Source organism: Physcomitrium patens, chromosome 23 (assembly GCF_059467195.1).
Source record: "Physcomitrium patens ecotype Gransden chromosome 23, ASM5946719v1, whole genome shotgun sequence".
Classification (NCBI taxonomy): Eukaryota; Viridiplantae; Streptophyta; class Bryopsida; order Funariales; family Funariaceae; genus Physcomitrium; species Physcomitrium patens.
The window spans coordinates 4,953,420-4,968,614 of NC_143432.1; the positions used below are offsets into that span (position 1 = coordinate 4,953,420).

The window sequence follows — 15,195 nt, forward strand, 5'->3', positions numbered from 1 at the left end:
AGTTCTATGAACTGTGACATGCTGATGTCATTGGATTCAGCGTTGTTGAGCAGCCTGACCTGTTGACCGCAAAAATTGGCATCCCCACAAGTGCCACAGTTTAATTCTCGAGGGGCTCGTCCGCCAGATATACTTCCCTAAACTTTCGTATAACGAGACGTTAATTGGAAACTGTCTCGCTAATTCTTATTTAAAGTCTATTCCAATCTTGTTGATCGCGTTGGAATCCTAGAGAATTGCACAGACTGAGGAAGCTGAGCAGTTATTCAAGAACCTCAAATGCGGTCGAGCCAATGCTAAGGTCAGAGATCACGTTAGAAGCCTTCACAAGCTTGTTGATCAAAATCCTACCGTACGCTGTGTTGTAATTCACTGCATGATACACTTTCTTACATCATCAAGCACAAATACGCTGCACTTCACGTCCTCACAGATATTGGCGCGGGCGCTCCTCCGATATGTCTTGCAGAAGACAGTAGTCATACATCATGTTCTGGATATTGTTTTCAAAATGTGTTCCAATTTGACTGCTTAAATTTTTGACATTACTCAACTCTTGAGTGAAGGGCATAGCATTCGAACCGGACGGTAGTACAAGCGGATAAGCGATTCCCATCTCCCAAAGTTATCATCGGAGACTAAGACCATTTTTCTATTGCTAGGCACAATACTTTACGTTTGAATCTCTACATTCACATGATAAGGGTCCTTCTGTAAGAAAGGCCTCACAGAGAGGGGTATTAATCAGCATTTTAGACAGCGCAATAAGACGATACTTCAATCCACTCAGATGCTGTTACTTCCTGTCAGCAGACCTAGGCAAAAAGCGTTCTTAGGCTATGTAAAGTTTGATGTTTTCAAATCTTTGCAGTTGCATCTTCTTGACTTCATCAAATGGATCACTCCAGAACCTGATAAAAAAACCCATCAGATAGAACCTCTCATCAAGCTGCTAAAAAATCAAATCCTTACCTAACTCTACAATAATTGCCTAAGGATCATTTCAGGCCATATTCAAACACACCATTTGTCAAAAACCTATTATTTTAAAATCGAGGCAATCCTTGTGGATGACACCCCAACCGTCGACTAACTTCAAAACTATTGTGAGCATATTGTAAGCCTTCTAATATACATTCCATGCTAGGGAACTACACCCTGCTTTTGAGATAAAATTTGTTTGAACTTCAGACCTCGAAAGAGAAGATGATGCAAGGTTGCCTTGTTTTTTCATCCTTAAAATAATTCTGTCGGCTCTTAACAGGTATATGTTGACTTGTCTGTACACTGTTATCAAGCTTTTACCTCCATGGGCCTGCTAAGAGAATTATAACTGAGTTAGAGAAAAAATCTTCTTATTTGACTAAACTGAAATGAGAATTACATCTTTTGCTATGATTGATTAATAAGTAAATGTTACATATATACAGCAACAACCTTATTACCGATCAGCTACGTCTTAATCATTCTAAAACTACTTTGAAGAAAATAGCTTGACCGTGGAGAGTATCTCGCCTAAGCTTGCTGGATGCCTCTCCGTTGAAAAGTTTCAGTTTGTTCCACGAAAAAACGCAGCTAGCTCTATTGGAGCATGCACGGCATTGAGCCACTCCTCCAGCGGGTCACCTTCAAGCCTTTCTTCAGCTGTAACAACATAAATCCATGCAATCGTATCCAATGAAAAATGTCAACTACATTCACAAATCTGCCTCATTACATCCACTAAGCTTTGCAAATGTGAAAGACTCGATCTAAAATCCTCCTTGAAAGAAACATGGGTTTCAAAAACACAAAAAAATTACCTACTTTACGTACAATAATTTATATGTAAGAATGAGGGCTCTCTTAATTATTCACATGCGCATTTTCCACAATGTAATGAGCGTGGCAACATTGTGGAAATTACCTTCAAGTTGTGCGCCGAGTCCCTCAAGTACTGTAGGATTGGAGCGAATAACCAGCAATGCCATTTCCAGTGCGGAGTTCATTAAAGATCTCACCTCTTTTTGTACCATGTCCGCCATATGACCCTTCACCCAACAAAGCAACACAGAGAAGCTGCCTGGGTTAGCTAAGATATAGGAAATGTGGTACTTCGGAGGTTAAGTATATTATAACCCCTAACAGAGTTAAAAAACTAGCGTAGCAACCAAAAGAAAAACAACAAAAATGTTGGAAAATTACAAGTCAAGAATAAACCAAAATAACAGCAAATCATATCTCATGGAAGTGACCACATGCATTAGTAGACTTTGTCATCAGTTAAATTCAGGTTATGGCTGACTTTATTGTATCCGCAAAATCCAAACGTCAAGACCCCTGTTTGACTCGGGAAATATAATTTACAGAAACAGAACATACCACAAAACTTGATTACTTATGTCACCATCATCCATAAATTTGGATCCAAATGCCAGAAAACTAGAAATTACCTGATCTTTGCCCCAGGAGAAGGAACTACCAGTATCATCAAGGCCTCCTCCAGATAGAGTAGCTAACGAAATCGGACCAATAATGGGACTGAGACCATACTCTGCCACTGCTTTATATGCTAAGTCTGTAGCACGCTTGATATCGTCAAGAGAACCGGTAGAAACACGGCCATGATACACCACTTCCTCAGCAGCACGACCACCCAAAAGAGTAACCAAACGACCTCTTAGCTCATCAACGAACAGTAGGTTACGATCTTCAGCACCAGGGGGGATGTACGTGAAACCCAAAGCTCCTCCTGTTCTTGGCAAAATGCTTAGTTTCTGCAAGATAAAAAGAACACCACATTTGAGAAATTTCACGGCTAAAGAAGGTGGAGGTAACCTACTCAACCATGCATAAGAGGGAAATGAAGTCATTTGTTCAAATACGGATTTAGGAGCTGACGCTGAATACAAGAAACAAAGAAACCAAGAACTAAAAGGAGGTTGTACCTGCACTCGTGTAAGACCAGGTATAAACTTGGCAACAGCGGTTCCAACCACTGCATGACCTGCCTCATGCCGTGCTACGACACCCTTTTCAGAGCCATGCAACGTAGAGCGCTTCTTCTCAATACCCTATAACAAAAAAATGCGGTCAGATTACCCACTATATAGATGCTGAAAGAATATTGAAATCAATAGACTTGCTTTGTCTTAACAAGGCGCCTAACATGTACTAGTAGCAGTTCTTTTCTGTCTATACGCATCAGACTAAACTACTAGAAATACTTAAGGATGATCGCTTGTCATTGACCTTGACATTTTAGCAAATGAGGTTTGAAAATGAGCACTTCCATGGAATCCTAAATCTAAACAACTCCATCAGGGGATTATATTAGAGAAAACGAGGCAAATCAACGATTAATTTGGTAATCAGTAAGGTCTTACAGCTATTGAACGCTCCACTGCTTGAGAAAATTCTGAGTTCCCAACCTCCAATTTGCTTGCCCTCCCTGCCAATAAGGCTGCTTCATTCACCAGGTTTGCCAGGTCTGCTCTGTTGGGTGATGGACAAACAATGAAATCAGAAACGATTACATAATTTAAATTAGGGCTCCATGTATCTGCCATAGTAAATCCGAATTTGTTTCCAACTTTTCAGCAAACCCAAAGGTCCTTTAAACTTTATTGTTTGACTTAAAACGTAACGCAACCTTAAATTATCAGCAAATGCAACAGCATTCTTGCTGTTGGGGGCTAGGCTTTAGAGCGCTCGACAGTGAAAGAGGAACACGCGTTAGCAATGATTACGTACCCAGTAAACCCAGCTGTGGCTGCGGCAATCACGTTAAGATTAACATCGGGTGCCAAAGGCAACTGTTTCTTGGTCACATGAACAGTCAAAATTTCCTCGCGACCTTGCCTATCTGGAGGCTCCACCTATTCCAAACAAATTAGATCGATCAGAATTTGCAAACACAAATATGTCCCGTACCTTCTACGATGGAAAAATCGTTTGATTGTGATAACTAACTGCTCATCAATGTGCACGATGTAAAGGATGCAAGTGGCATAAAACAATACAGTGACAATCCGGTCAAATCGTCCAGGTCGCCTAAGAGCAGGATCCAAAACATCAGCTCGATTGGTAGCCCCAAGTACAATAACAGTTGAGCTGCTCTCAAATCCATCCAGCTCCTGATAAAAACACAATTATCGCTCGTTTGAGACAGCAAAAGGTATGTGTATGTTACCAAAAATTGATGGAGATGACAAGTATATTATGCATAAGACTACATAAACTAAAAGAAAACAAAAATAAAAAACTACCAAGTCATCCATCTCATCAAAATGAGTCTATACTCAAAATACAAGCCCATCCTGAATAGGCAAAGGGCAAAAACAAGTTGCACCAACCTTGGAGCATTACTTACCACTTACAGATGATTAGGCACAGAAGTAAGTAGGACAATAATGTAGTTGAACATAATCAAAAAAATGAAATACTTACTGTGAGAAGCTGGTTGAGGGTTTGCTCTCGCTCATCATTCCCAACACTTCGAAGCCGACCATCGCGACCCTTTGCTACTGCATCGATCTGCAGAATTTTACACCACGATCAGACAATCGCCTCAACTGAACTTTCCAATCATGACTACCCCTTAACAAAGCCCGCAATACCATAATAAGAGAATGTTCACAAAGAGCAGGCTCCAACTTCAAGAGATTTTCACGAATACTTCTTCAAAAGTCACTAGCATTGGGAGTTCATGACACACTTGCAACACACTGAGCAGTACACAATAGATGCAGTGTAATCCATGCAGTATAACCAATCAAGACTATGATAATTGCATCAAAAGATAATCTTAAAGAGACTAAGACAAACCTCATCAATGAAAACAATCGACGGAGCTTCCTTCTTGGCTCGGGCAAAAAGATCACGGACACGAGAAGCACCCATACCCACATATAGCTCCACAAACTCACTAGCTGAACAGCTAATAAAAGGCACATCGGCCTCGCCTGCAACTGCTTTAGCAAGCAATGTCTTCCCCGTACCAGGTGGCCCAACCTGATAAACATTGTACATAAGAGCCCTCTCAGCAAATTAATGGCATGGCGGCGGTCTAGTCTTATGAAACAGAGCACCATACTTAAAATCGATTTTTATATTCACAAATGAACTTCATTACCAGGAAAATGTACAACATCAATTCTTCTGTCGATCTAAACATCAATTATTACATTGACTTCCCAGAGAAAATGGTGTAACTTTGGGCAAACGTAACCAAAAAGTTTACAAATGGAACTGAATCACACCGCTATAATAAGAGACGTACCAGCAGGATTCCTCTTGGTGGCCTGGCTCCGAGCCTTGAATACCGCTCAGGGTGTTTAAGAAATTCCTACAATAGGAATACATCCAACATCTCCTTGGGATCAAGAAATTCAGAGGGGACCATCTGACATGAGTTAACCATCATATGCTATATGTGTGACAGAAGCACAACGTCATTGCCTTAACGTGAGTTTTTTGCAAGTTTTGCAATGATACACTAACGAATTTACTCCTTAGATGAAGATACGTAGAGCATGCGTGCAAAAGATCAGACTTGGCTGTTTGAGGCTTAATTTTGGTTGCTGCTTCACTTACAACAATTTCTTCAAGCTCTTCTTTTGCTTCGTCCACACCTGCAACATCCGCAAACATAATTGGACCCCCAACACCTTGATCCTTGCCACCTCCCGATAATAATCCCTTCCGATTTCGCATTCGACCCGTTGTAGATCTCTGCAGATGTAAATGGCAACAATAAGGTTTAGCAGCATATAATAGCACCCTCATTACAGTGTAAACAATAATACCTTAGTCACTGCTCCATCAGCAACAATGAATACAAGTCTTAAAATGTTCACCTATGATATCTATTAAGGTTTCAATAACGTGCCCCAGGTTGTGTACAAGTACAAAAAATTCACGTTATAAAGTACAACTTGAAACATATTCCGATATGCTATAAATGCCTTTCCAGCACCATCTTCGGACAGGCTGGTTCAAGCACTAAAATTCGACATGAACTGTGTGAAACACTCAAAGTATAAGCACGTTCAAGCAGAAAAGAGAACCTGTGGCAGTTTCAACGAAAATCGACTCAGAAGGCCGCCAATAAGGCCAACATATAGAAGAAATATCTGGAAAAGAAACAGCAAAATTAAATCCATATTAGAACCCGTAGAATAGCTTCTCGATTCAGTGGAAAAGACTAGTTTAGAAGGGTCTTTAATCTGCATTGTCAGAAATTTGCAGCCTAGACATCTCAGCGCTTGATTATCAACTTAAAGCATGTTGCGCGTCTAACGTTTCGGTGAAAGACGACCTATACACGAGAAATAAGTCCAAAAGTTGTTGAACAACTCGACCGAATTACAGAAAGTCCTTACAAACAAGGTATTGACAAGTTTCACTGGACGCTTGTCAGGGGCGCCAAACACCACTCCATTTTCTTGCAACTGTTCATACGGGGTACTGATGTCAAAGGGCCTTGTTGTAGTGTAAACTATCCGCCGTGAGGGAGAACTTGACTGTGCAGTTGCAGGTACTTCAACTCCTTTAGTTCGGGAAGTCTCATACTCAAGTCCATCTCCTACTTGGATCTACTTCAAAAATGCGTCCCATGCTTCAGTGCATGCAACTAATGCAACATAGCAATTCAATTTTTCTGATCTACTGCAAGATTCCAGAACAAACTTTTTCAGCAGAATCTGCCAAAAAACGACCTCTAAGCAGTTAAGGCTTTTAACACACTAGCATCAACTTGCGAAACGCAGCAAATGAGGATGCCGTTTTGGCTACTGAAGGTGCAAGGACGGCCAAAAATCCTTGACGTATGTAGTTTCCAAGTAACAAAAATTGAAGTGGTGACGATCACCTGTACTTCTTTCTCAGGCCGTGCTTGCCGTCCTGATGGTCGTAAAGAGTATGTCAAATGAAATCCATCAATCTCCACACTCTCAACATCGTTCTGGTTTATTCTGCTCAAGAATTCACTGAATGGGACACTGACATATGCTGAAGAACTGCTTTCAGACTTCAATGGTGAGGACCTTCCTGGAAATGGAACACCGGGGCGTAGCAATCTCATGAGCAAAACCACTACGCTCAATTGAAGAAGCAGAGCCCCAACCTCGTGAGCCTGCACGGCAGGGGCTCCTTTCCAACTCCAGATTGAATTCCAAATCCATTTTGGGTGTCTCCACCAGCCCTGCTCTGGAGGGCCTACCGAAGGCTCTGGTCTGCCGGATGTGCTGGGGCGATCATCCTCATCCACATGCGCTGAGAGCTTAGGGTTCCTTTCTTCCTTCTTGCCACTAGGACTTTGTATCAACGAAGGTTCTGAACTGCCTTCATTCTGCGAATCTTGGTCAAATCCTTGAGTACTTGCGTGAATGAGCCTCACTTTTCCCCATCTGCTTGAACCATTCAAATCATCTGTTCGATGATCGTTGAACCCAAAGAATGATTTAGAACCAAACGTACTCTTACTGATTAAGATTTGGTGCACCCGACTTATATTTTTACTCGGAATACCCCCTCGCAAATTTTTGTTGTAACTCATAGAATTACAACGATTCGTTCTAAACTGTACTAATTTAGGAGAAAAGTGGATTGAGCATTGTAATGAAAGAGAATTAGAATATGAAACGCCTGCAAATTTATGCAGAGGTGAACGACTCTGAAGTATTATGCATCCTGCACATGTGCCTGGTATCATTGCAATACTATAACTCATTTTGACCATCGAATTCTCTTTCCAGCCTTGAGTGGTAACAACTAATCTTCGTGCAAAATATTCGGGGATTACTGCATAACGACTTCCGGGTCACCACACTCAAGAAATGCCGAAATATCTGCACAGAACATTGAACAAAGGATAAAATTAGAGCAGCGCATATATTTCTAAAACCATGAAAAAATGCAACTCACCGCATAAAAGGAAAAACAAACGAACAAACCAAAAAAGTTCGATCATCAAACAAGCCGTGGCGAGCAAGTTCAGACAATCGCACGAACTTTCACATCAATTGCAAGTTCAAACAGAAAATTCATACGTGGAGTAAGCCCCTAAAGTCGTAGTAAACAATCCTCAATGAATACAAAACTCCAAACCAGGCACCAAAACCAACCAGCTCAAACCACCAAACACAAGGGAATTCCCCTCCTCCTCGCACACCTATCACACAAATTCAGTCGCACCGCAATCGAATTTCGCACCGCGAAGGTTCCAAACGGGGTGATGAAACTATCAGGACCAGATCAAACCCCGTTAAGGCGCTATATCCTTTCTCTCAAAAACGATGTACCTGTTCAGCAACCACAGCTAGCGAGCCTTGCAACGCCGATTTGGAGGCTGAAATTGGATCTGATTCCAACAAGAAAAAGGAGCTCAATCGAACGGCCCGGGAAAGACAGGAAGCGATCCCAAGGCAAGCAGAAACGGAATAGAATGAGAGAGAGTGCGGCATGGGGAGGAGAAGAACGCGACCAATTGAGCACAGAGACACGGGCCATGCCCGCCATAGCCACAGAGCACACACCCTCCCCTCTTTGAAAACCTACTCCTCCTCAACAGAAGATGCCGGCCACGTCATCACCATCTACCGTGGCCTTTCATCTGACGTGGCGTACAGTATTGCCAGTGCAGGGGATGATGAATCAGGATTATCTGCACACCCCCCCCCCCCCCCCCCACCCTCGCTGAATCGTAGATTTCGTCATGCCCCTGTATCCACGCCTGGGTAGATACTTTGGGCAAGTGGCTTGCATCTTTGTTGCCATCACTTAACGGATGGATGGATGGATGGATGGATGGATGGATAAGTGGATGAACCAGAGAACGAACGGACGAAATGGATGAACAATTGAGTGTCATGGTGGATTGCTTGATGGATGAATGGGTGGTGTGGATATTTGATGAATGGTTTTGTGTGGTATTTACGGATGAACGTGTATGATGGGAATAAATAATGTCTAGATAGAGGTATAAGACAAATTAATTAGGGTCCTATTCCGTAAAGAGCAAAAATAAAGATTGACAATATGGCTGGTGGAAGTAAAAGTAATTTTAAGTTATTCTTTCTGAGACAATTATTTCTAAATAAACTTTTGGTTCCACCAGCCATAGTAGTCACTTTTGTTTTTTGTTTTTTTATTTTTTACTTGTAATTAAATACATGGTTTGATTACTTGTAAAAATTATAAAACCACAAAATTTTAATAATTTTCCAAAAACTTGTTTATCTAATAATGTTTTTTAACTTGTATCTTGATGTTTTGATGTTTAATATTTTTTAATTATTATATATTTTATTAATTATTTTTTGATGTTATATATTAATTATATTTTGATGTTTGATGTTTAATATTTTTAACTTACATTTTAATGTTATATGGGTATGAATATTTTTAATTATAAAAATCCATCGTTTTATAAATAAATAAATTAATAAATAAATCTTTTATGTAGGCTTAGATTATATCTTTTTAAATATATATATATATATATTTTATTGATCTAAAAGAATCTATAATTTAGAATTCAAGAAAATATATAACTCTTTAAGCTCTTTATAAATTGAAAATGCTTTTCAAAGAATTATTGATGTAGGAGATTCTATATTAGTTTTTCTATCCATCTTTCTATGTTTTTCTTTATCATGGTTCTTTATTATTAAACTTATATTTTTAAATATATCTTATTATGATTTTATTTTGTCTCAGTCTTTGAAGATGCTCTTTATAATCTTAAAAATAATGGTCATATTGTCTTTGGCTTTTCATTTTTAAATCATAAAACAAATTAAAACTCATAAATTGAGTTTCAAAACAATGTGTACAATGTACTTTCAACTACTATTAAAATAATTTCACATTTTTGTTACCATTAAATAAATCTTTTAAGATAACATAATACATTTTTTTTAACTAAAAAATAAACATGGTGATTGTAACTATCAATTGTGACTTTTTTTTTTTTGATTTTTTAATTTATAACTGTGTGGTAGATGATAGAGTTAATTATTAAGAGTTTACAGAAATAATTATAATTAAGAAGTCTAAAAACTAACAATGTAAATGTTTTTTTGAGAGTAAACTATTTAACTTTAATTTGGTAATATTATATTAAAAACTTGATAAAATGTTAAGACCTTAGTCTAGTAACAAGTTATAATATTAAAATTTTGGACCAATTTTTATCCAATAATATATGAATCTAATTGTACATTAGTTTTAACTATCTAAATCAATAAATAGTTATTGTGCATTATATGGTTTTGGTTGTATAAAAAATTAAATAAGAGAAAAGGAAGAAATTTTTTATATATATATTTTTGTTGGAATCGATAATAATTAAAAATTTGGAGTTAAATATGTTAAATTAAAAGTAACACCAGAATAAATTATAATATATTTAAATTTTTTTTTAGGACATAATATCAATAGATGTACATGGAGGACACCTAAGAATTTTACAAATGCATTAGACAAATAATAATGTAATTTGTTAAGTACATTTAATCAAATGAAATACAAACGTTGAACAATATGAATAAGATTACTTATATAATAAAATCTAAAAAATATATATTTTTTCCAATACCTACTTCCTTATTTCTTTCTACAATTTTTTGTTATTGCTTTATAGGTTCAACTTCAGTAAAACAAAAAGCCAACAATCAATAGATTTTTAATAAAAATAATATTTGGAAAATAATAGAAAATTTATACATGTTAAATAAGAAATAAAAATCCAAAATAAAACTAGTTTGGATTTTTATGACATATTTATCATAAAAAATTGTAAAAAAAAAAAAAAAAATCACTACATGAACTTGTTCAGAACAAAACAAATTGTATGCATTGATCCATGTAAAACTTTATGAACCAGATTTAAAACCTTTAATTTTTAATTAATAAATTATAAAAAATAAAATGATTATATTATTAAAATTGATATTTCTTGAGATTGGTAAACTTTTGGTATTTTTTTGTTACTTGCTATTATTGTACAATTTTTTAATTTAATTTATGAACCAAAAGTATTTTGTTATATCTTCAAAAAATACAAAAAATAATTACAAAGTTATAAAAAATCTAAAGAAACTAAAAAAAACTATATGAAATTGGTACAAAAATATGTTCATTCTATTACATACAAGTATTGGTTTTAAAATTTTTTAATTGATAAAAATAATATCTAAAAAAATATGTGATTTAGAATTATATTAAAATTAAGATATATATACCAAAACATACCAAATAATATTTTGAAAATTTTTTACACAAAAATTAAAATTTATTTATTTATTCAATTTATATAATAAACATTTTATACTAATTGATTGTATTGTTACTTATGCTGAAAAGATTATTCTGTTTTATCAATTAATTATATAATGTTTACAAAAAATGTATATGTTTTTTGACAATAAAATATATTGTTGTTAAAAACAAGTTTATTATATTTTGAAAAATGAAACTTAATATTATGCTTTTAAAAAATCAGAAAATAAGTACCAGACTTTGTGGTTTATTTAGATATTCTTGGTGTATCAAAATTTCCAATAGGTTGATTGGTGTATATATATATATATATATATATATATATATGTGTGTGTGTGTGTGTGTGTGTGTATATATTTATATAACAAAAATAATTAGAAAAAAAATTAAATAAATAAATTTTGTATTTAGTGCAATTATTCTTTTTTAAACTATAACCTTGTTCACACACCTCATAACTTGTTTCTACATTTTTTGTAAAAGATTTATATTAGAAACATAAAAGAAGGGGAATGTAATAGAGACCTGGGTTTTTACTTAATCAACCTAACTATGATGAAGAATATGGTAATTGTGGTGAATGTAGTTGATTTTCTTGGTTTTGGATCCAATAGTAGAAAAATGAATCTAGTGGTCATTTTATTCTTTTCCGATGGTTAGGATGAGTAGGTAAATTTAGTAAAAAACTGGGTCTATTTAATGTTCCCACAAAAGAAAATATAATGTTAAATTTAAAAATTAAAATATCTTACAAATCCAAACAATTATTTACATTTAACAAACGCTTTCACAAATGTTAGCAAAAATCAAATCCATCTTCAAAATGATTCTTGCCATGTAAAATTCCATATCATTTTTCTTATCAACCTCCCATTTTCTTCATCATAACTACAAGTCCACAAGCGATAGTTCTCCACGACAATATTTGAAAATATTTCAAAGAATCACTTTCCTTACTTACTATACACACTCACCATGAGTAGAATTTCGTCCTACGTGTCCAATATGATCCTACGTGGATGCCAGATGCGCAACCCCACACGCCAAGTGTCACCAACGACAAGAGAGCTGCATGCACTACTTCCCAAATTCGAATGCTCTTTCGCGCTTCCTCGTCATTTTACTCTTCGTCTTGCTTTCGCTGCTGACCCTAGACACAATTTTGCTTTGATGCGTTCGCAATTCTGTTGCAGCATATGCTCTTACGAAATCGTCTTAGGCGAGACGAGAAGATCGTCTTCAGGCTCAAGCTACAGCAGTTCCGTGATCGAATTTGGCAGAGAGCACACGGCGGTCGCGGTGAAGCGGTTCATCGTCGATTGGGGTTTGATCGGAGCGCGAAGGAGAGTTTCGTAATTAGGGGTCTCGGTTGGGCGATAATTAGACCGCAGAGTGGAGGACGGATTCGGGTATGGCAGGATCTTTGCCTGTTGTCACGCTCCCGGGCGAGGATCCGGAGAGCGGGGGAGAGGGTGAGGTATGCGCGGAGGATATTGTGGTGGTGCGGGAGGTCATCGTGGAGGAGTTGCCAATTGCGGAGGGGTTATGCCCTGAAGAGGAGTTTATCTCTTTGCCTGTTGTGACCGAACCGGAGGCTTCTGATGATGTGACTGCGGTCGGGAGTGGGAAGGAGGAGGAGGAGGAAGAGTATCCGCAAGGAGAGTCGGTGACGAGAATTGCACCTTGCCCGCCGCGGGAAGGAATTAATACTGACCCTGGAGTTCACCCTGTGACAGTGCCGCCTGTGGTGCCTGTAGAGGACGTGCCTCCGGACGAGACCATCACCCCGGAGATGGTTGGGAAATTCTATGAAGAGGGGGAAGAGGGCGTGGAGGAAATGGAGAGCGGTAGTGAAGATGGAAATGGACGTGGTGGTAGGGATGGTGCGGCGGAGACCATGGACAATGGGGATGAAGGGGGTGAGGTTGTGATCGAGGACGCCATGGTGCGAATCGTGACGGATGCCGTGAAGGTGGAAGAGGTGTTGTCGGGTAATGGATCGGTTGCCGCGGTGGAGTCTGGTGGAGAGGATGTTGATAGGAAGCGTATTCGAGGCGAAGATGAGGAGGATGCAGTGAAGAAAGTCAAATCGGACGTTGGGGAGGGGGACAGAGTGGAAGGAATGCAGGAGGATCAATCTGTAGAGCCGAAAAAGCTTGGACCGAAGGTTTTTAATACTGCCGTTGAGATGTTTATTTACTTCTACGATCTGCTCCACGAATGGACTCTCAATTTGAGCGTGAACAAGGTGGGTTTGTAACATCCTCGACTGTTTTTTCCTCTTGAATTTTTATGCAACTGAAAGGTTCTCTAAGTTGGTAACGAAGTTTTCTCGTGAGTTTGATATGTGGGTATCTGGTTATTTTCTCATTTATGTTGAGAGGAGCCTGTGTGGATTCTATTGGTCTTACGCAATCATTGAGCTCTAGGTTTGCACTGAAATATTGAGTTCCAACTGATATAGAGGTAATTTTAAAAATAATTTGAAAAATGTTTTGACCTCGATTCAGGATTTTAGTGTTTAACACATATTCCTTACTCACGCTCTGCTGAGATATTAAACTCCTAAACTTGAATTAGATTCTTTTCCTCTTTCTTTATGATGTGGCAAAGGTAGTAGTAGACATTGACAAATGGTGGTATGTGTTCCAGTACGAATATATGGTTCTTAGTGAGCTCGTCGCTCAAGGCAATCCGCAAAAGATAGGAGACGGAATCGCTGCGTTTCAAATCCGTAATCACCCTCAATGGAAGAGCAGATGCTACTATCTGATCCGCAAAGATGGCTCTGAGGAAGACTTCAGTTATCGAAAGTGTGTTGACGCTTTGATGCCCCTGCCAGCTAGTATTTACAGGCCAAATGGCGAGTTGGATATTGAAAAACTTTTCTCAGGGCAGAAGAGTCGACACCGTGGAGAACGGAAAATACAGAAATGGGAAGGCTACAGAGATGGTAGAGAAGGTAGAGGCGGAGGCCGTGGATACGGTGGAAGAGGTGGTGGAGGCAGGGGTGGAAGAGGAGGTCGCAGAGGTGGTCGTGGAAGATGGTGATTACTGACGACATGCAGTATATATGTGCCGTGAACTCAGGACCTGCTCGCATGTGCAAAGCACTTGGTTCGAAGAAACTTGTAGTGCACAGATGGTCCTGTGAGTGAGCATCGCAAATTATGATCGATCTGCTCTAAAATTTTATTGAGTGGTGGTCAGATGCTTGTGCCGCATTTAACACATGCCACCTGCTAAACTTCCTTGCCAGAAGTTTCTACCTACTCTTGGGTAGAGTAAATACAGTGTTGGTGGTGCTAAAGTTTGCCTTGCGCAATCTGCTTTCAATTCTTAGTAGCAGATAATTCTACCTCATACCAGTCTCAACTTAGGATACCAAGTATTTTGGCATTGCCAAAAGAGAATTTTTGACAACTAGACGAGTGACTGATAACTGTCGTCTTGAGGAAGAGCTCAATCCCGAAGAGTCATATTTCATAAATGACTCATTATTACTTTGACTCCATTGTTCAAAACAACTTGTAATCGTATCTCGTTAAGCATTTGTTACGAGTACGTCTAGGTTCAGTGATTATCATGTTTGTCTGCTATCGATCGTGAATGCCAGTGCCGACTTTTAAAGCTATTATTAGGTGTTTTGCACAGAGTGTTGTCGAGTGGCGGAAGTTTTTACAGCAATGGAGAACAAACTGAACGAAATGATAGGTAATCGGACGTAACGTTGTTTACACCTGGATGGCTGGAGAAACGTGGAGCTCGAAACCCTGCGAAAGGTTTTCGCAATTCAAGTTCATGATTTGCGGCTAACCGCACTCCAATGCCTCCTTTGTACTGCGTCGAGAGAATATTGGCGATGCACCTGTACTGATGAACTACAGGGTAAGAATCAGATGACCAGGAGGCGCCAGTTTTATCGAAAAATCA

At 38.3% G+C, this 15,195-nt stretch overlaps 2 protein-coding genes across 9 annotated transcripts; one reads left to right on the forward strand and one right to left on the reverse strand.

The window, feature by feature from the left end:
- Window positions 1-500: 500 nt before the first annotated feature.
- Window positions 501-8,506, reverse strand: LOC112276209 (ATP-dependent zinc metalloprotease FTSH 9, chloroplastic). Of its 8 annotated transcripts, none has more exons than XR_002967945.3 (17): window positions 8,283-8,506; window positions 6,851-7,829; window positions 6,363-6,575; window positions 6,048-6,113; window positions 5,575-5,712; window positions 5,261-5,326; window positions 4,807-4,992; window positions 4,429-4,515; window positions 4,002-4,115; window positions 3,733-3,857; window positions 3,366-3,474; window positions 2,928-3,053; window positions 2,433-2,756; window positions 1,907-2,030; window positions 1,516-1,644; window positions 1,194-1,315; window positions 501-911 (listed from the first exon to the last, which is right to left on the reverse strand). XR_002967945.3 is itself a non-coding variant. In XM_090246732.1 (16 exons), exons 2-15 carry the CDS (start codon window positions 7,718-7,720, stop codon window positions 1,550-1,552), a joined length of 2,643 nt encoding a protein of 880 aa, XP_090102858.1. In that variant the 5' UTR covers window positions 7,721-7,829; window positions 8,283-8,506; the 3' UTR covers window positions 927-1,315; window positions 1,516-1,549. The 8 variants fall into 8 exon arrangements, 2 of the variants coding, with proteins under 2 accessions (XP_090102858.1, XP_090102859.1); XR_012216591.2 differs by having other exon boundaries at window positions 8,106-8,489; XR_012216592.2 differs by having other exon boundaries at window positions 8,153-8,487.
- Window positions 8,507-12,393: 3,887 nt separating this feature from the next.
- LOC112275504 (uncharacterized) lies at window positions 12,394-14,820 on the forward strand. The gene is made up of 2 exons (XM_024505902.3): window positions 12,394-13,510; window positions 13,915-14,820. Exons 1-2 carry the CDS (start codon window positions 12,674-12,676, stop codon window positions 14,311-14,313), a joined length of 1,236 nt encoding a protein of 411 aa, XP_024361670.1. The 5' UTR covers window positions 12,394-12,673; the 3' UTR covers window positions 14,314-14,820.
- The last annotated feature ends 375 nt before the right edge of the window (window positions 14,821-15,195 follow it).